At 39.8% G+C, this 22,462-nt stretch overlaps 1 protein-coding gene across 1 annotated transcript in view; it reads left to right on the plus strand.

Annotated features, from left to right (window-relative positions):
* atg14 (autophagy related 14) overlaps positions 1–22,462 on the plus strand; it is a 30,880-nt gene that overhangs the window by 4,965 nt on the left and 3,453 nt on the right. The window contains exons 4-8 of the mRNA XM_060828429.1: positions 1,612–1,693; positions 11,169–11,406; positions 12,638–12,867; positions 19,712–19,829; positions 22,142–22,232. Of these exons, the coding sequence (XP_060684412.1) occupies positions 1,612–1,693; positions 11,169–11,406; positions 12,638–12,867; positions 19,712–19,829; positions 22,142–22,232 (759 nt within the window). The remainder of the gene's footprint in view (positions 1–1,611; positions 1,694–11,168; positions 11,407–12,637; positions 12,868–19,711; positions 19,830–22,141; positions 22,233–22,462) is intronic.

A 22,462-nucleotide genomic window follows, 5' to 3' on the forward strand; every position in this document is an offset into this window, starting at 1 on the left:
GAACTATTGAAAGTAAACACAAGGTGTGAGTGTCTTTTTCTTGGAAATGAACATTGTCTAGCATCTACATGTGAATTCTTTGTCTTGTCAGCCTGATGCTGGATGCTACCAATGTTGTGATTCAGATGGCATAGATTGCTTAATTAGGAGAAGTGTTAAGAATGCGACTGAATGCTGACTATTCACCTCAGAGCAACGAGATGGCCAGGAGGTTATTCATGGTTGAGAAGAGGACACTGCAGCAGTATATCCTGAGGGCATGATAATCAGCACCCATCACACACACCCCCCCACCCCCCCCCCCCCCTCGGAATCCTAGTAGCGCATAAACCCACCAGCACTCTCAAACAATAACTGACATACGTAAAAGACCCAGTACAACCCATGGACAAAACCAACGTCATCTATAAAATTCCATGCCAGGACTGCCACAAACACTTAATTAGGACAAACAGGAAAACGGTTAGCCACCAGGATACACGAACACCAGCTAGCCACAAAAACACACAACCCTCTCGCCCTCGCAGCCCTATGCACGGATGACAAAAACCACAATTTCTCTTGGGACAGCACATCTATCCTGGGACAGGCTAAGCAAAGACATGCCAGAGAATTCCTACAGGCCTGGCACTCCCACCACAATGCCGTAAACAAACACAAACATCTAGATGCCATCTATCAACCCCTCCAAAAACGAACACGAAATGACATCACCACAAGCTCCAGGAACCCCATCCAAGACAAACCTATAAATAGAAAGCAGGAGACAACAGCTTCGCTTCACTTGGATGTTGCCACTGATGATGTTACCTAGCCACGTGGTGAAACGTCTGGATATCAAACCTACAACTTAGCGAGAAAACCTACACCCTACCCATGTCCCACTGCATGACTGCATTCAGAATTCTTTTTAGGAGCTAGAGTTACAGATTTTATAATTTGTTTGACTTTCGATAGCTTTTTAGTACGTTCAATATTCTGAAATTTCTGTTCCTGGATCCCCCACACTCATTGACGTCATAGTCAGGATATCCTTGAAGACTTTTACTGTTGCCACTCCTGGATTCCACTCCAAGTCTCATAGTCAACAACTACCTTCTCTAAATTGTGATTTCCACAAATATTAATAAGTCAAAATGCCAAAACAAAAACAATACTTGTGCCAGTTGTGGCGCTCAGATTAATTGAGTTAATTAAATCTTGAGTTACACAGCTTTATAACTTTGAAAGTGAAGTACTGTTGACACTGGAAACCTGAAATAAGAATAAAAACAGTTGGCAAAGCGCAGACAGCAACTGCAGAGAGTTAAAGTTTGAAACACTGGCTCTGTTTCTCTCCACAGTTGCTGGCTGACTTGCTGAGTTTTGTTAACAATTTTTTTGTTATTATTTTAGCATGCAACTTACAGGGTCAATACATAGCAGATTGCTGTATATCTAGCCTGTATCTCTGAACGTCAGCAACAGAAAATATATTCTAATTCACACCAGCTTTTGATTTAAAAAGGCAATTGATTTTAGGGAGGTCGAGCAATTAGAAATTTGATTTTATTTGTTTCCTTTTGTATACTTGAGCTGTCAAGTAATAAATTCCATTTTTTTTATTTTCAGAAATGGAAGATTATGTCGTGCAAAATCAGGATTGAACAGCTAAAGGATGCAATATGTTGTGGGAATGCGGAAGTCCAAAGAGGTAGAGAAGCTTAATGAAAATTGCTTTAAAAATTATTTAAGATATTTGTGAATGGGTTATTGAATTAGTGATCCAAAGTATAGTGTTGTTCCTCATTTCTACTTTTTAGCTCACTATGCACTTTTCCTTGGCTGAGGCTGTGCACCTATACTTGCTGCTCAAAGATGCTTGTCAGTTATATGTATAATCAGTTGTGGGAGTGCATGCAAGTAACCAAGTTAATGTGCCTCTAATCTACCATTCCTGCTGACATTCAGGATGTTCTCGTATTAATATATGATCAGATGTTTGGCATAACTGAATATAGAAAACTCAAGTGCAAAATTACTAATAGAAATTTGCATTGTATCTTTCTGCAGTGCATTTCTGCTAATGTGCTATCCTAGCACACAATCATTCATTAATGTTCTGAATGTCAAAATAACAGCAAAACGGGCTATTCCTGTTGTAAGGTCACTTGTACTTGGCTTTTGTTTATGTTTGTTATTTCTGTAGTTTTGTTTAGATTCATTTACTTGGATGAACAGCACTTTGCCTCTGAAAATTTGTGGGTCACTTACTTAGCTATTGGTTCTTGATATGTATAACATTAGGCCTCAATGCAATAGTTGCTAAGAAATGAAATTGATGCAATCAGGAAGGTGAGTGGAATTCTCAACAATTATTGTCAGTTTTTTTTTTGTTGCCTGGATTTTATTATTTGTAAGCTTTACAATTTTTGTAACTACACAAGATAATTTGAGATTTATCTTAAAGCTGTTTCCCATTTAGTAAATAATTATGAATATCTATATAAAAGCAGGATGAGGCTCTGGTCAGATCACAGTTTGACTAGTGTGTGTGCAGTTTTGGGCCCCATATCATAGGATGGATATACTGGCCCTGGATTGGATTCAGAGGAGGTTCACGAGAATAGTCCCAGGAATGAAAAGCTTAATTTATGAGGAACATTTGAGGACTCTGAATCAATATTCAATGAAGATTAGAAGATTGGGCGGGAAATCTAATTGAAAAATACAGAATACTGAATGGCCTGGACAGAGTATGTATTGGGAAGATGTTTCCGTTGGTAGGAGAGACTAGGGCCTGAGGGCACAGCTTTAGAGCAAAGAAGACCTTTTTAGAATGGAGATAAGGAGAACCCTCTTCAGCCAGAGAGTGGTGAATCTATGGAATTCATTGCCACAGAAGGCTGTGGAGACCAGGTGATTGAGTATATTTAAGACTGAGATAGATAGGTATCTCAACCCCATTCTCCTGCTTGATCTCTTTTGATAATTAAGAATCTATCAGCCATGATTGAATAGTGGGGCAGACTTGATGGGCTGAATGGCCTGATATCTGCTCCTATGTCTTATGGTCTTATGATCTATATTTAAGATTTAATCATTCATAGTCTTAATTAGAAACAGTGAAAATAGGCTTACCATTCATCTTGTCTTGCATCCAGCTGTATTCCTGAATCATGATTGTCAGTTTCATTTACAGATGACAGCTTATCCTGTCTATGCTGGCTTTCAATAAAGCTGCCAATTAATCCTCTCCCCTGCTTTTTCCCCAAAATCTTGCTTTGTTTCCCTTAAATTTTTATTCAGTTCTGTTTTGGATGTTTAACCAAGTTTGTTGGTACTTGATTCTGGATCCTAGTGTTTTTTTTAAATGGTTTTAATCCTGTCACTTTTTTTTTGCCAATTACCTTAGATCCATTGAGAGGTCCTTCTGCCACAGAAGCAATTTATATTTATTTATCAAAGCCATTCATGGTTTTGAACAGTTTTATCAAACCACCACATCTTTGCTGCTCAGCAGAATCTCAGTTTCTTTGGTCTCCATAGAATTGAACTTGCTCATTTCTGATGCAATTTCAGTTAATGCTTTTATGTTCTAACCAAGCCCTTAATATGCTTCCTCAACTCCATGAATTGAACACACATTACTACAGTTGATGCCTATTTTATAAGTTTTGCATGCTTTTCTCATCTTTGTATTACCACTCCACCCAATTAACATAAGTGTGTCTGATCAATTATCTTCACGGCTTCAGTCATTCTCTTCCTTATTGATATCAACTTCAGCTCAATTTATTTGTTCTTTCTCCTCCTATACTTCCTTTAATGTCAATCTGTTATCTCTTGATTGGTATTCATATACCCACTCATTGGCTTTTTTTATTTTACAGGGCCTCATTGTTACCATACAGAGATTTTTTACAAAAAAACTTTATCTGAACATGATGGGCAGGCACTACTTCATTCGGTTATTTGATTTTTAAATGCCTTTCCTCTAAGGCTTGGTGTTTTTTAATGTCTGCTCCCTGTTCAGGAGACTCGCAGCAGCACACAGCGTGCAAGACACCACCCAGTGCCTCTGTCCAGCCAACCCCCCCAAAAAAAAACCCATCCAACACCGCCCCATCTCTGGGGCAGCTGACGGACACCAACAGCAAGGCTACTGCTGCCTCTGAGGGTTAAGTCTTCAAAAAGCAGACACAGCCACAGCTTTTTACTGCAACATTTTGACAGGTTCCGTGTTTACCTAATACAGGACAATGTTGAAGAGATTAGTTAGGGAAGGGGTGGGGTTAGGGTACACCCCTCTGCAGTACTCTAGTGAAAGTCTGGGGAGAGAGCGGGCAGGAGGTCAGTCATTTGGAGACGGTGCCTGTTTCGTCACTGTAAATAAAAGACGCGATCACTGTTGGAAACACGTCTTTGGTGTAATGTTTCCATCGGGACCTCACGATCTCCTTTGGATAATCAAGGTTCCTCTGTATTTGATTCCCATTCTGAACAATATTACTCTTGGGCGTTGCCAGTACAGAAACATTCTGTACCAATTCACTACTTATTGTAAATTCTCAGCCGTATTAGCCTTCTGCCCTCTGTTTACCACATTTCTGCAGCTGCTAAACTGTTCAGCTATATCCTCATCTTAACATTTGATATTGTTTCAATAATTAAAATTATGACATGCTGCCATGGTGGATTTATTGTCTGGCACAACTCACCTCTGTTCCCTGAAGTCCAAGGAATGCAAACTTCAACAAAAAATGTGGACAGATGTTTTACCATGTTTATGACAGTAGAGGTTGTACTGCTATGATGTGTGTTTTGTCAGCGTGAATTGGCTAAAACGTGGTTGACGAATTGTGGACGTTGTTTGCATAATGCGAACTTGTTGCCTGAAAGGGCATAGCGATTTTCTATTAGCAGTCTTCTACAGTGCAATTTTCTTTAGCGTGAGGTTGCAGAGGAACACAACTGGTCCATTACACCTGTAGTGTAGTGGTGTGTTAACTGATCTCTTAATTCAAATGCTTGAACTAATGATAGTGACATGAGTTCCAGTTCCACCATAGCATCTGAAGAATTTAACTTCAATTGTTTTAAATGATTAAAAACTAGAATCAACATGCTGACTAGGAAACTACCAGATTCAAAGTTTGGGAGAAGATTTGTAGCTCGGGTGCTCGTTGTTGTGGTTCTGTTTGCCGAGCTGGGAGGTTTTGTGGCAAACGTTTCGTCCCCTTTCTAGGTGATATCCTCAGTGCTTGGGAGCCTCCTGTGAATCGCTTCTGTCATGTTTCCTTCGGCATTTATAGTGGTTTGTCTTTGCCGCTTCCGGTTGTCAGTTGCTGTCCGCTGCAGTGGCCGGTATATTGGGTCCAGGTCGATGTGTCTGTTGATGGAATTTGTGGATGAGTGCCATGCCTCTAGGAATTCCCTGGCTGTTCTCTGTTTGGCTTGCGCTATAATAGTAGTGTTGTCCCAGTTGAATTCACGTTGTTTGTCACCTCCGTGTGTGGCTACTAAGGATAGCTGGTTGTCGATTTTGTACACTACGTTGGTTTTGTTCATGCTGGGTATCGGGTCCTTTGTCCTGGTGAGTTGGTTTGTGTGCTGTTAGGAGTCCTTTGGGTTGCAGCATTTGTAATCATTAAAAACACAGAAATAGAGAACACACACCGGATCATCAACGCCACACTCACAGGAATCCGATTCACTAGAGAGGAAGAAAAGGACAACCAGCTCCCATTCCTAGGCGTGATGGTACAGAGAACACCGAACGGAGAATTCACCACGAAGGTATACAGAAAAGCCATACACACAGACCAAGTCCTGAACTATGAAAGCAACCACCCAACGCACACAAACGAAGTTGCATTAGGACACTATTCAAAAGGGCCACAACACACTACAGCACACCAGAACTGCAAAAAGAGGAAGAAGAACACCTATACAAGGTATTCACCAAAAACAGTTACCCACGCAACTTCATCAACAGATGCCTAAGGGAAAGACAACGGAACAAGGACATGCCGCAACCCAAAGGACTAGCCACACTACCATACATCAGGAGCGTTTCCGAACTGACAGCCAGACTGCTGCGACCACTGGGACTCATAACAGCACACAAACCAACAGCCACTCTCAGACAACAACTCACAAGAATGAAGGACCCGATACCCAGCATGAGCAAAACCAACATAGTGTACAAAATCCCATGCAAGGACTGCACAAAACACTACATAGGACAAACAGGAAGACAGCTAACAACCCGCATCCCACGAACACCAACTAGCCACGAAACGACATGACCAGCTATCCTTAGTAGCCCCACACACAGACGACAAACAACATGAATTTGACTGGGACAGCACTACTATTATAGGGCAAGCCAAACAGAGAACAGCCAGGGAATTCCTAGAGGCATGGCACTCATCCACAAATTCTATCAACAAACATATCGACCTGGACCCAATATACCGGCCACTGCAGCGGACAGCAACTGGCAACCGGAAGCGGCAGAGACAAGCCACTATAAATGCTGAAGGAAACATGACAGAAGCGCTTCACAGGAGGCTCCCAAGTACTGAAGATGTCACCTAGAAAGGGGACGAAACGCTTGCAACAAAAATTCCCAGCTCGGCGAACAGAGCCACAACAACTACCAGATTGTTAGAAACATCCAATTTTTTTTCATGCAGTGTGAGTGGTGCTGCCTTGATTGGCTTCCTTTTATGCTAGATATGACTTTACTCAGTAAATTGTTTTTTTGCGTGATTTCCGTTGACTGTAGTTTTGCTGGGGTTTATTTGATGTCATGCATGGTTTAAAAAGAAGTTGCTTTGATATCAAGTGCATTGACACTTGCCTTATCTCTGGAATTGAGCTGTTTTGTCCAATTTTGAACCAAAGTCGTAACCAGGTCAGGAGCTGGGTGACTCTGGTGAAAGCTAGTCTGGGCATCAGATGTGGCCTGATGAAGCGTGGTGTGATAGCATTGTCAGTGACATTTTTCATGATTTTTATCATGATCAGGAATAAAATGGGGTAGGTTGGTTTTGCCCTTTCTTTTTTTGAGGGTAATAAATGCCTCTGCGGTCCTCCACTTTGAGTAGATGCCAGTGTTGTAGCCGTACTGGCACAGCTTGCCTTGGAACATGACTTTGTTTGTTTGTTTTTGTTTGGCACAATGTCTGTCTGTAGAGAAGGAAACATTCTACCTTCTCACTGTGTCTAACTCCGACGTGTTTGATTTGTGAATTACTATTTGGAATGGCTTAGCAAATCACTTATTGCACAAGACATCCTTTTCAAGAATAAAACTTGTTGACCACCCAATTTACCAAGGCACACAGATGACAAAGACGTGATATCACAAATATGAGCCCAGCAAACTCTACAAAGTACATCTTTGCATTTTAGTGAGGATGAACCAAAATTGGGAGCTGCCATCCATGGACTAGTCTAGTAACAGTCTGACAATTATTCTCTGAACCAAACCTTTTCAGCTAACACCTACAACAGAGAAGGGAGTGACCCTACCAGTCCTCACCATTGACTCCAAATCTCATGGAATCTCACTTGCATGAGAGCAGTTATAGACCAGGAAACAACCTACTGGTTACCATCTGTACTCCCCCATTTGATGAATCAGCACTCTTTCCATTGTTGAACCTCACTTGAAGGAAACATTGCAATGGCACAGAAAATGAGCAAAAACGTGGAGACTTAAAATTCCATTGGCAAGCCTGGCTCAGATATATCGCAACTGGATGTATTGGCTGAGCTATGAAGGACATACCTGCCACACTGTTCCTGCCATCATTTGTGTGAGAACCAACGCAAAGGAAAAAATAACTAACTTTAAATCATCCTCACCGTTCTACATGTTGCAGACTTGTGCGTAAGTGCCAAAATTGATCGGTTGAGGATGCTCTGCATTGTGCTGTAACATAATCAGTGCTAAATGGGACAGATGTTGCCATTGAACGTGAGCTTCCATGACGTCTGTGAGCATCAGCAGCATGGGCGGCACGGTGGCAGTGGGCGGCACGGTGGCACAGTGGTTAGCACTGCTGCCTCACAGCGCCTGTAGACCCGGGTTCAATTCCCGACTCAGGCGACTGACTGTGTGGAGTTTGCACGTTCTCCCCGTGTCTGCGTGGGTTTCCTCCGGGTGCTCCGGTTTCCTCCCACAGTCCAAAGATGTGCGGGTCAGGTGAATTGGCCAAGCTAAATTGCCCGTAGTGTTAGGTAAGGGGTAAATGTAGGGGTATGGGTGGGTTGCGCTTCGGCGGGTCGGTGTGGACTTGTTGGGCCGAAGGGCCTGTTTCCACACTGTAAGTCTAATCTAATCTTAAAAAAAACTACATTAAACCAGCATCCATAACCTATTTGCCTGGCATATCCGTTACCATCCAGTTGGGGTAGCAGCTAAATTCTGATTGTAGAAGACAATAGAGAAAGTGAGGTCTGCAGATGCTGGAGATCAGAGCTGCAAATGTGTTGCTGGAAAAGTGCAGCAGGTCAGGCAGCATCCAAGGAACAGGAAATTCGACATTTCGGGCATAAGCCCTTCATCAGGAATTGTTGATGAAGGGCTTATGCCCGAAATGTCGAATTTCCTGTTCCTTGGATGCTGCCTGACCTGCTGCACTTTTCCAGCAACACATTTGCAGCTGTAGAAGACAATAGTCAGAGCAATACCAGGTGTATCTAAAAATGAGCCAACTCTTGGAAAGTCCAACACAAAAATGCATGCTAAACAGCAGGAGCAGCTTGCTACTGATAGTTAAGCAATACCCCAACAAGTAGATCAGCAGCTTTGAATAATAAATTAACTAATGACAGGAAGAGGTTTAATTTGTAAATGCAGAAAATACAACTGTTTTTAGCCTGACATTTTGATCCATGTTGATCTACTGAGATACTCCTGACAAACTATCAGATTCATGGAATTCAGTTCCATGGCATGTGATGAACTAAGAACTTCTAATTTATTTGTCTACTTAGGCTGCTGCACTGCCCATCTTTTTCCATTGCATTATTTGTCCTATTCCGTACCATTTTTGAATGTATTTAATAATTTTCTTTACCTCATTTGACCTCATGCTTTTGTCTCCATGGTTTAGAGTATTGTACCAACCCAAGCTCTGAAATCCTCTAGTTCTGTTTATTTAGGTACTGAATTTTATGACTTAGTTCCACAATCCATAAGAAAATGACACTTTTTGGTTTGTAGGAGACATGTTGAAATCTTATGGATGTAGTCTGTAGGAATGTGCACATTCTTTTGAGTCTGAACAATAGAAGGGGCAGTGTGGAGTTTGAATACTGACTGGGGTGGGGGAGGATGGAGGGGATGGAGCAGATGCTACTGTGCCCAGATCCATAAAGTCTATGGCATTTAATATCTATTAAGAGCAGTGATAACTGTTATGGAAATGAAATTGGGAGTCCTTGAAGGATTGTGTGAAGAAATGTATTACATGAGACTTAAAGTTGATATGTATTTTGGAAATGAAAAGATAACAGCCTGCTGGGAAAAACAATTAGAGGGAGTTTAAGATAAAATAAGAGCAGAAGACATTTAAGAAACAGGAAAAAGCTGGTTTGCTTGATTTTTGACGTCTGCCCTTAGCTATATTCTAAAGTCTTAACAAGCTTTCGCTTTGTTCTGGAATATTAATTAATCAAATAACCTTCTTTGAGTGCTGAGTACTTTTTTGAATATTGCTTTGAATTTTCTATTCTTTTTAAATGTTCCTCCTTTTTTACATTTTCAACAATATCAGAATTTAACATAGCTCAATTTAAATAATCCACTTAATTTTCAAAAATTTTACTGGCTACTTTGATTTACTTGAAGGAAATTACATTCCAAATAAAACAAATCTTGTGTTTATTTTGTGTGCTAAAGTTTCCTAAAAGAAGTCCGCATTGTGTTGCCACTCAGCCTCAAGCATGACTGACCAAGAGACTTTCCTGCTCTTTGTCTAGCAAAGGTGTGCCTAAAAGATTTTGCCAAGTTATAGTTGAGGCTGTGCTGTGGCAATGTCACTAGACTCTTAATTCAGAGTACCTAATATTTGGGACATGTATTTGTATCTCACCATAGAAAGTAGTGAAATTTGAAATCCGTTTTTAAAAAAAAAATCTGACATTAAAACTATTCTATTAGTGACCATGGCAGAATATTGTTAAAACCCATCTGGTTCATAAATGTCCTTTATTTTGCAGAAGGAAATCTGTTACTCTAGACCAAGAGCAATGTGGTTGACTCTCTTAACTGGCATCTGAAATTGCCTAGCAAGTCACTCAGCTTTAGGGCAATAAGTTATGGACAATAAATGCTAACTCATCCAATGACACCTACATAATAATAAAAAAAAAACTATTTGGCCATGTTAAGGTGAAAATGCGACAGGCCTGAAGTTTCTCCCTCCCTCTTTTTTTTAAGGTAATGGGAGATGTGTTATCATTTGTGATTGTGACTGAGCATCTGTAGGTGGTGGTATTGGTGAAATCAAATGCTCCATGTTGACATTTTAGATTTTAATGATTTTTCATTAAACTGTATATACAGAAAGTGCAAAGTCACTTGCCTCTCTGGATGCCATCATGGGACAAGTGAAAATTGTCCATATTTCTTGCTGCATTTTAAAAAGTTAAAATGCCCATCATCATCCTGTATTCATGGGTATACGATGTAAGCGTGACAATTGGTACAAAAGGAAACATTGTAAACAGGTGCTTTCTGCCAGACTCTTGAATATTCTATTTATAATGGGAAAACAATAACAAGGAGATGTTATAATGGTCAATATTTCCTTTTGTTATACATGGGATAATTAAACAGTTATGTCATACATACTCTTTAAGCTTGGAGAAAAAAATCCTGAAAAAGATCAGCGCATTATTTTGCTATACGGACATCAGAAATTTCATTTCTTTTCCAAGTTTCAAAAGAAGCCTGTTCTAAAGGAACTCTGATCAGATGTCAGCCTTGAATGAGGGAAGCAAATTGGAAAGAAAGTAACCTGGGTTGCTTTGGCACATGTGGTTGAAAGCCACATTGGCCAAGGTCTGGAGGTGTAACTGGAAGATTGCAAACAATTATTGAAATTTAATCTTTGGAAGATGACAAAGAAAGTAGTGCTACTAACTTCTAAATTTGTTGCTACATTTAGAGAAGGAATTAGTATGTAAAAATCAGGAAGATAACCAAAAGTTACAGCGTCGGGCCCAACGGCATCAGGAAAAAAAGGACAAGATTCAGAGACTCATCCGTAAACTTGGTGATTTGGTTGAGAAGAAAAATGTTGAGTTCTGGAATCGACAAGAACACCTCGCCCGCAACCGCTGGAAACATGTCCTTGAACTGACGCGTCTGATTTTCCCACTACAAGAAGTGAAAACAGGAATGAGGTATGGATCATTTTAAAAGAAAAAGTACTTAAAGATGTTTACTTCCTGACACTTGATATCAAGACACATGTTTTCTGCAATTTATTCAATGAAGTGATAAATTTGATAATATTTTGAATTAAAGAACAAAGAAAATTTACAGCCCAGAAACAGGCCCTTTGGTCCTCCAAGCCTGAGCCGATCCAAATGCACTGTCTAAACCTGTCGGTCGATTTCTAAGCATTTGTATCCCTCTGCTCCCCACCTACTCGTGCATCTGTCCAGATGTATCTTAAATGATATTTATTTAACAAAAGTGCTGTAGCAGCCAATTCCAGCTTCCAGGAGGATATGTAACTATTTAAGTGGCTTGGTCGAGATTATTTCACAACCTAAAGGTGAACACTACTTTTTCAGCTTGCCAAAGTACCCTTCAATCAGGAGGGCTGCAGGTCTAAACAGAGTACTCATTATTTGGAGATGCCGGTGTTGGACTGGGGTGTACCAAGTTTAAAAATCACACAACACTAGGTTATAGTCCAACAGGTTAATTGGAAGCACACTAGCTTTCGGAGCACTGCTCCTTCATCAGGTGGTTGTAGCGGTGCTCCGAAAGCTAGTGTGCTTCCAGTTAAATCTGTTGGACTATAATCTTGTGTTGTGATTTTTAACTTTAAACCGAGTACAGAGGAGAAAATACTTTTTCTTTCTTCACTCTATTTTAACTTCACACCATAGTAGAATCAGCTGATTCCCAGTACTTGTTAATTGGTATATGATTGAATTTGGTTTTGGATAACTATGCCACTTTTTTTAATATATATCTCTCCATGTAGCAAAGTACCAACCAAGATTGCATGGGTAAAATTGACTATTTGGTAGGGCCAATTATACTACAGATGTTGGATTAATTGTTTATGAATTTTTGGAAATAACTTGTTAAAGCTAGCCAGTGATTTTAATATTTGATCTAAATAAATTGCATGGGAACTCTATTTACTAAATTGCGTTGTTGATTGTTAGGACAAAATGTTAATTTGTGTTTCGAAACCTTTTCTATTTTGTAGGAAGATATATTGTACTTAGCATTGTCCTTTTTTCCTGATTTGCTGACATATTTATATCCTGTGAATTTTCATTTAACTTCCACCTTTTCTGATACAGCGCAGTCATCCAAATATTAGTTAAGGATTGTAATATGTTCAGTTCATATAGATAACATGGTTCTGTTTTTTTTTCTTCGTTTTGCAAGGGATCCAGCAGATGCAACATTTGAATCTGACAGTGGCATGACTTCTAGTACAGTGAGTGAGCTGGCAGAGGCAAGGAGAACTACATATCTCTCTGGTAGATGGATCTGTGATGACAACAATGGAGAAACCAATATAGGGATTGTAGGCCGCTGGATCTACTTGCCTAGCAACGGAGATTATTCGGCTTATTACAATTGGGTGGAAGAAAAAAAGACTGCACAAGCACCAGGTGAGATTTTTATGTATGCCGAGTATATTTAAAGCTGCACATTCTATTCACTGAATAGCTATTTTGATGTCTGTTTAGCAATTTTGGAAAGTCACTAACGTTTTCACTTTCACAATAAACTTCAGGGTGCTAAATTATGTTTATTTCAAATGTTTAATGTATGAATGGAAATAGAGGTACTGAAAAGGTTATGTATGTATAGAGTCATAGGCTTGTAAAGCATGGAGACAGACTCTGGTCCAGGCTGTCCATGCTGGCAAGATATCCTAAACTGTTCATAGTCCCATTTGCCATAATTTGGCCCATTTCCCCCTCAATCCTTCCTATTCATGTACCCATCGAGCTGTTTTTTAAATGGTTTAATTGTACCCGCCTCTTCCAGCTCTGGCAGCTTTTTCCATACATCTCTGCATTTGAAAGTTTCCCTTCAAGTCCCTTTCTTTTTTAAAAATCTTCCCCTCTCACCTTTTAAACTATGCCCTCTAGTTTTGGACTCCTCTACCCTGTGTAAAAGACCATGGCTATTCACCTATCCATGGGTCTTGTTGTTCTTGAACAGTGAAACTGAAGGAGGATTGAGCTATGTTGGAAGTGCATTGAAATAAAGTTTATGATCATGGAGATGCAGGAGTGGTAGTGAGATGTTTGCAATAAGTAAGAAAGAATTGCAAAGGGTGAGAATATTTACTGGTTTGGGAGGATGAGGTGGGTGGGAGCCATTGGATGCACATCATGAATAAAATGCTGTAGTTCATGAGTTTCGGTGAGAGATGTGTGAAATGGCAGAGTTAGTGAGTGGTACCCTGTGAGTGAAGGGTAGCAGAGATTGATGGCATATATCTTGGTAGAGTGCAGAAGACCACTGACCACATCCTGCACTGCAGTGTGTTCCTTTTTGAGACATAGTGACCTGGCCTATTGTTTGTATTCAGGCTGGCTGTGTTTTGTTGTTGCTTCCTATCCAAGAAAAGAAATGACTCTCCTTTCCAACCACCAACAGCTCAATGTCCCTGTCCTGAAGTGACATTGCTTTCTGGGCCGTGTCTTCAAATACAATAGTGGATCACCAGTAAGTGAAGGGTTGCAAGCTAGCAACAACATCTGATGTGCTGTGCAACTTGGCTTTAAATATGGCGACAGTGGCATAAGCACTAGAAGGAGGCCAAAGGGGTGAGCATTTCCACATGTCTCACAATTGAATGAGAAGGCATCAAAGAGCTTGGTTACACAATTAATTCGGAAGAGTGGAAGATTCATTAGAAATGTCACTGCAGGTGATGGTGGGCGAGGCACCATGAATCTCACTCAATAACTTAAGACATTTAACAAGTTTTCACACACTGGACTCATTAGCAAGGTCAGACCACATGAAATCAAGGGAGAAATAGCTATGGGATACAGAGATGGCTCGAAGAAATGCGACAGGGTGGTGGAGGAGGGTGGCTTTTCAGACTGGAGGACTGTTCCCAGTGGCGTGCCACAAGGATCAGTGCTGGGTCACTCCTTTTTGTCATTCATATAAATTATTTAGATGTGAACATAGCAGGTATGGTTAGTAAATTTGCAGTTGACACCAAAATTGTGGTGTAGTTGATAATGAGCAAAGTTACCTCAAAGCACAATAGGTTTTTAATAAGATGGGCCACTGGGCTGAGGAGTGGCAGGTGGAGTTTAATTTAGATATGTGAGGTGCTGAATTTGGAAAGGTAGATCAAGGCAAGACTTGTGTGGTAAGCTCCTGGGGAAATGTTGCTAAGCAAAGAGACCTTGGAAGGCAGGTTCTTAGTTACTTGAAAGTGGAGTTGGAGGTAGACAGGATTGTGAAGAAGGTATTTGGTATGCTTTCCTTTATTAGTCGGAGCATTGCGTGTAGGAGTTGGGAGGTCACGTTGCGGCTGTATAGGACATTGGGATACTGTGTGCAATTATCGGGTTCAGAATCTATTTACAAGAATGTTGCGAAATGTGGAGGGTTTGAGCTATAAAGAGAAGATAAATAGGCTGGAACTATTCCGAAGAGCATTGGACACTGAAGCGTGACATTGCAGAAGTTTGCAAAATCATGAGGGATATAGATTGGGTGAATAGCCAAAGTCTTTTTGTCAGGGTAGCAGAGCCCAAAACTAGAGGGCATAGGTTTAAGGTGAGAGAGGAAAGTTTAAGGAGCAACTTTCACACAGAGGATGGTGTATGTATGGAATGAGCTGCCAGAGGAAGTAGAGGCTGGTACAATTGCAACATTTTAAAGATATCTGGATGAGTATATGAATGGGAAGGGTTTAGACGGAGCAAATTACTGAGTCTTCTGAAAACAACCAAGGCCAGAGATGACTGGGTCGGACGGCATCCATGGAGAGAAGCTGTCTGATCCACCGATTCCAGCATTTGTTATCTCTAGAGTTTGGAGAGTTATGGTCCCCAATCTGATAAATTGGACTAGATTAATTTAGGACATTTGGTTAACATGGATGAGTTGGACCAAAAGGTCTGTTTCCATGCTGTACAGCTCTATGCCTCTGAACCTGGGAAGGTTCCACCCAAAGACAGTGAAATGTATGGTCGTTCTGACACAGTTGTAGCTCCTAGATTCATAGGCTGAGAATAGATGGGAGTCATGAGACTCCACAGTTGTGGTGCTGAGATCCCAGATTCAGAAGTCTCCTGACCATTTCCAACAGAACTTGTGTTTCTGAGTTTTGAGGAATGGTGTATGATGGAACCTTTTACAGAGAGGAGCTCAAATCAAGTAGTTATTGAGTTAAGCATGGAGTTAAACAGTCTCAATTTTGCTGAAACAGGAGCCTTACTTTGTATCTGCAAGTTAGAAATTTTAACAATCCATGTAAGACTTGTAAAGGGTGACTAAGGTCTGCGGAATCGTTTAGCCACCATGTTGTTGAAATTGCCTGACATTTAAAAATTGATTGAAAACTGAGTTAGCAAATAAAGTTAGAAAAAGCATGCATTTTCAATAACTGTCAGTTGACATAATCCTAAATGTTATTATTATTGAATTATTACTGCTGCCCTGAAACTCAGACTGAGGTAGATTCAGGGGGTATGAGGACAGCACTAGCTTGTTATATGTTTAAAGGTTCATCCTTAATGTTAGTCACTAATCCATTCACTAGGTGACGTAAATAGGCAAATAAGTGGGTAGATGTAAAAGCAAAAGGGCAACATGAATGGTGTGAATCCAGAGATGTAGTCAAGTTAGTATGGGTATGCAGATTTAATTGCTGGGGGAGGGAGTAGTTTTGCCTAATTTGGGGTAGATGTGTGAGGTCAGGGGTAATTGAGCCAGTTTGGAAGGCAGTCAGGTGGCTGGGAGAGTTAATTCAGATTGGGAGGAATTGAGAACTAGACAGGTTGGAAGGTAGTCCCGTTCTGGTTTGGAAAGGTAATCAGGTTGAGGAGTCAGTTATGGAATTATCCAGGTATAATCTCACAATTGCTGGATAACTACCCAGGTGAGTTCTGCAGAGTTTCATCCAAAGTCTTTGCCTCCAGCTGGGGTTTTGCAGAGAGTCGGAGAGCACAGAGGAATTACCCAGCAAAGGTTTAAACTTCATGAGCATGTTCATGCATCAGGATTTCCACAGCACTAGAGTAGGAAGTTTCTGATGCTGGTCAGAGAAGAGGAAGAGCAACGCTGACCAACTGGCAGGACCCCTGAGCTTGAGGAGCCTCCAAGAGAGTTAGTAGAGAGAGAGATGGGTAGCTGCCAGGAATTGGAACAGAATTTGGTGGGAACAGCATTGAAGAATCAGAGCCACCATTGCAATGCATAGCCACGGGCAGTGCTAAAAAACTAGGAAGTGATAGCCAACAGTTCCACAAGACCAAGGTAGATCATTTGGGCAAAATCCCCTGCGTTCATAAGGTCGTAAGGAGGGAAAGATCCCCATTGCATTTAGAGGACCACGTAATCAGTGTTACATGGTCACTAGAAGTGAACTGAACACGTTGTTTGGCTAATTGTTTGTGCAGCACGGTGGCAAAGTGGTTAGCACTGCTGCCTCACAGCGCCAGAGACCAGTGTTCGATTCCTGCCTCAGGCAACTCTGTGTGGTATTTGCACGTTCTCCCCGTGTTTGCATGAGTTTCCTCCGGGTGCTCCAGTTTCCATACTGTAGGGAGTCTAACTAATCAGAAATCAAGAGTTAACCATTAAAACAACATTTTGATGTATTTGCAACATTGGGTAGCCATCATTGTAAAATATTTATTCATGTAAGATGTGCTTTTTCCAATAATGTTTATAAAGATTTGGTGCCAGTAGAATAAGGAATCCATCTTGTATAATGTTTGCATAGATTGTTGCACTTACATTTTTGGGTTTGTTCTAAGTTGTTTAACTAGATTATTTCAGTTTTTGAATTCTAAATTGATCAATGAATAGTCTGAACTTCTCAAACCTTGGAAATGTTATCTATCTTTGAAATGTAAGAAAATCTTTGGTCACGTGCTCCAATAAATTAATAATAAACCCGTTCTTTGAAATTCCTTTTGAAGTATATTTTCATAATTTTTTTTTGGTTTCCTTGAAATTTCAGGAATTAATTCTTAAAACAATTTTCCTATGCATTACAACTTCAAGTAAGATTGAAATAACCGCAAGACTTGCGCATGTATGAAAATTGTTAACATTCTTTTAGGCCTGTGATGAAAAGTTCAAAAGAACAAACTTTGAAATGCAGAATTTTACAGGCAATGCACTGAATTAGTAATAATCTATCATTCTTCTGAGAGTATCATTAACAAAGTACTTTCAACTAATTTAAGCTAAATGTGCATTAGGACACAACTTGTCCATTATCTCGACCACTGGTCTCATTTTGGAGGGTATCGACATGGTTAATAGATTAAATTGAAATATCAGGACATAGGTGTCTCCTCTTCTTCTCGGCTGCATTTTCTTTGAGAGAATGTAACCTCCATCAAACCGGGAATGGTCAACACATGCTGTGGAAAATTCAAATGATCTCGCTTTCTGTTATTTTTTTTCAACAGAAAATGCTGTCTTCCTCATTAAATGAGCATTTGATGATATCAACTGGAAAGTTTTTCTCCATGTTTAACTGAACTAGAAATAAGTGCAATTATGTAATTTTCTTTTCTAATTCTTATGTTACTCATGCCTATCCAGGTGTTGCTGGCCATGTGTAAATCTTCATTAATCACCTCCAAGATTACTTAAGGGAAGAAATCTGTGCCTTTGTGTGGCATAAGTCAAGTTTTGATGCTAAGAATAGATATGAATAATTGTTGCAACATTAATTCTCAAAAACGTTGTTACTTTTACGCAACACTTAAAACAAAAATTACTGCTTCATAGCTTCAAAAGTAATTTGTTATATTGATACTTTGTTTTAATCCAAACATCTGGAACCTACAGAGTATTCAAAAATTAACACAATCTCCCCCTTTTCTTTGTATTCTTCTCCGACCTACAACCTTCTGACGTTTTTGTGGTCTGGTCTTTACACCTGACTTTATTTGATCCTGGATTTCAAACCACCTTCAGCTGCTTATCCCTTCATCTCTGAAATTTGTCTCCATGCTGCCACCCCTCTCTCCTTTTTTAAGGTATTCCGTGGAGGGACAGAGTTTCCATTTAACAGAAGTCTGACTTTTGAATAACTTTTTTACCTGACCTTTGTCTGCCCTTGGACACTCCAGTATGGAGGAAATAGTATCAGACACCTGAAAATCTCCTCCAAAAATAAAGCCTGCAGTACCATTCATTTTGTTTCTGAATTGACTGCTGCCATTCTGCCTCTTGAGTCTGTTTCTGGCTGCAGTCAAGTCTGCAGTGTGAACTGCTCCCAGGGAATTGCAGGGCACTGATCTACTCCTTTCACTTTTAATAATAACTGTGATAAGTCACCAGTGATGTTAATCAGGTGCAGGAAAATTTGAGTGCAGTATTGAAGGTGTATAGTTACAACTCCAGTACTAGAACTGGGGAGGATTTAACAAGGAAGAGAAATAGTATGCTGTTTGTGTTTATTGCTCTCTGCCCTGTCTCTGTTTCTGTACTGGCCATCCCTGGTTGTAACCACCCAACCCCACTGCCTGTCTCTCTTAACTGCAGTAGTCATTAAATGGTTGCCTCAGTAATGTGGTCATATGCAAATATGTGCATAATTTTGGTACATTGTCCTTTCACAGGAAGTTATTCATAATATTTTTGTCTTCCAAGTAAAAGTACACTGAAAATATTTTTGAGCAATTTGACTAGAAGTTATCTTTTATCGATCAGATGAAAATGCTCTTTTATTGTTTCAACAGTTTGTAATGCAAGTTTATATTCCGGTTGTAAAATTCACAAAGTTTGCAGTTTCAACCTAAAATCTGTGGTTTAGACTTAAACAAAAACAATTATCTTGCCTACCTGGTAAGGATATCCAAATATTTGATGAAGTGAACTAGAAATAATTGCCCTTTCCTGCCAGCCATAAAAAGTTCTATAATTATTTGTCCCCTTATTACAGTCAGTTTGCTCAGTATAAAGTGTCTGATTTCTTGTCACAGAAATTTCTGACCTTTTTCATCAAATGCTCATTTTCAGGCACTTTCATTTCTAACATCAGTTTTGATCATGGTTTTATTCATGTACTGTTTGATAACTCTGCTGTTGAATTCCCTTGGGATATTTTACTACATTTGAAGGCATTGTATAAATGCTGTCTGGTTCTGTTCTTAAAGTCCTGTGGGACATTTTACAATGTTAAAGACATAAAAATACAGCATTTTCATTGTTGTGATATTCAAGATTTTGAAGTTGATCTTTGTAGATCTTTTTTCAATGTATACCTTTGCCTGTATTGTTTATATACAGATATGGAGCAAAGTAATCCTGCCTATACCATCAGTGCAGCACTGTGCTATGCCACACAGCTAGCAAATATACTGTCTCACATTCTTGATGTAAATCTTCCAAAAAGACTTTGCAACAGGCAAGTATCCTAAAATTAAGCCATAACTGTGGCAACGCTTAAGCATGCATTTTTAACTCTTGACTGGGTTAAGAATCATTGACTGGATTAGGAGTCATTTACTGTGTGTTATATTATTGTAAAACTAGTACAACAGCAGTTAGATTGTTAGAAATGCCTTGGCGTTTAAAATAAAAAGTCACAATTAGATTACTTACAGTGTGGAAACAGGCCCTTCGGCCCAACAAGTCCACACCGACCCGCCGAAGCGCAACCCACCCATAACCCCTACATTTACCCCTTACCTAACACTACGGGCAATTTAGCATGGCCAATTCACCTGACACGCACATCTTTGGACTGTGGGAGCAAACCGGAGCACCCGGAGGAAACCCACGCAGACACGGGGAGAACATGCAAACTCCACACAGTCAGTCGCCTGAGGCGGGAATTGAACCCAGGTCCCTGGCGCTGTGAGGCAGCAGTGCTAACCACTGTGCCACCGTGCGCCCCTAATGAATAAAAAGAAATAGTAAAAGAAACTTCCTTTTGACAGAAGATAAAAGACAATGAGACAGACACAGAAATGGGCAGAGAGAGGTGGTTTCATTTTCTGTCATTGACTGTCCAAGATACAGTACTACCAAGCAGACAGACAGTGTAGAATATAAAATGTTTATTTCATTTACAGATTCTCTTCTTTCCCCCCCCCGCCCCCCAAATAATCTCTCCTCACTCCTGCATGTGAATAGATGTGCAATTTGGTTTAACAAGCACTAATCCCCATCATTATACTTAAATGACTTTTTTTTTAAGAAATTGAACACTGATTATGACTAGGCTATCTGACTGTGGGAGCATTACAGCCACTGCAATCTTGTCATCCTAATACCAACATTTTAAAAAACTTTCTTTAGCTGAGCAGGCCTGTAACATTAACAGCATAACTCTGAAGATGCTACCTAACCTCCCATGTAAAACTGACTTTTGTTTTTATTTTACATTAATAGCAACTGCAGTACTTTTTCTGTCTGTTCTGTTGTCACATAGTACCCTGCCTGCATATGAATACCATATTGCAAAAGAATCTAGTAATCAGCTTCGTCTTTCCCTTTCTTGCATGGAGAATGTAATGCTTCAGATGTAATTTTGTGAGCAAGCCAAATAAACCTCTGATATCGTTGTGTGTCTGGGTTAAATTGTTTTTACTGAGAATGAAATCATAACTGTTCTAAAGGAAAGGAACTCTGGCATTAATTTATCCATATCTTGAACACCGGGACACACATCTTGCAGAGCTTTTGACTGACTTTAGTCCAAATTAAACCAAAATTTATACATAGTTGGACCAAGACTAAAACCTAAAGTGGGATAGCTTGAATATGCTCAATGTTAGAATTCAAGTCAGTATCTTAGGCATATGAAAATGAGCAATCAGGATACACAAAGGAGGAGGATATGAAAGTGTTGTAACTGTGCATAAACTGCATAGTGAGCAATCCCAACCCCTCAAATGCCATCTCCAGCCTAACACGCGAGGAGAGCTATGCATGGAAGTTTAGGATTAAGAAGGTGGGAACAAACACATCACCTCCTACTCTACTACTTCCTTTGCTCACTAATCCAAACTTCTCCCAATCTTCATAGCTTACCCTGTACTTGAGCTGGTTCACCCATATACTGACATTCCATGCTTATTATTTATGCAGGTAATTAATAAGTAACTCATACTATGACACAATGTGATTAGAAGTGCAGGGGAGCAATGCGAGCATCCTCCAATTTCCTGGAAATGGTTTGAATTTTATATATAGATGGCAGCTGGTTCTTAACTTATGAAAGACCAAGTGGCAGTAGCCACATCCAGCTGTGAAACTGAGCTCCACAGACCTCCTTCCTGTATTGTTATGTAGGATATGTTCCAGGCTTTTATGTAACTTTCTCTTCCACTTTTGACTACATCAGAAGAGAGCCATAGCTGAGGAGAAGTGAAGGCCAGAAGTAGCTTGTAATGGTTCTTATCATTTTTCTCAACTTTTTATCTGTAGTGTGAAATGTTAAACTGTCTGCCACCTCAAGTCTAATTACTATAACTAACCATTCTTTTTGCAGTTAACAAAGCTAAATTATTGCCAAAAAGCTGTTATTTGATTTGTTTTTTAAAATTTGATTCTAAAGTATTGCCAAGCTTTGAAATGCAAGTGGTGCTAATATTTTGGACTAGCTCTTCTACTTGGAAAACATTTTTTCAAAACATTCATTTCAAGTTTAACATTGTTTTCTAAAATGGACTGTAAAAGTGTTGTATTACAAAGATGATTTGTCTTCTCCAGTGAGTTTTGTGAAGAGAATATGAGCAGAAAGAAGTTCATTCGAGCGGTGAATAAGCTAAACACAAACATCCTACATCTCTGTTTTTCACAGGTACCATGTTAGATGTTATATAAAAATTATACCTCCAAAATTAAGTTTAAAATACTGCTTTACCAACTTTACACTGAATAAGACTAACTATTGTAGCTTGACTGAATTACAAAGAACTGAAAAATTACTATAGGGTTGTTAATTTTTGAAATCCTGTTTACAATGTGCTGTGGTAGTGTACAGGAAATTCTAAGAGCTCCCACCAGCTTAATTTAATATTGATGTTTTGT

The sequence above is a fragment of the Hemiscyllium ocellatum genome, chromosome 8, assembly GCF_020745735.1.
Source record: "Hemiscyllium ocellatum isolate sHemOce1 chromosome 8, sHemOce1.pat.X.cur, whole genome shotgun sequence".
Classification (NCBI taxonomy): domain Eukaryota; kingdom Metazoa; phylum Chordata; class Chondrichthyes; order Orectolobiformes; family Hemiscylliidae; genus Hemiscyllium; species Hemiscyllium ocellatum.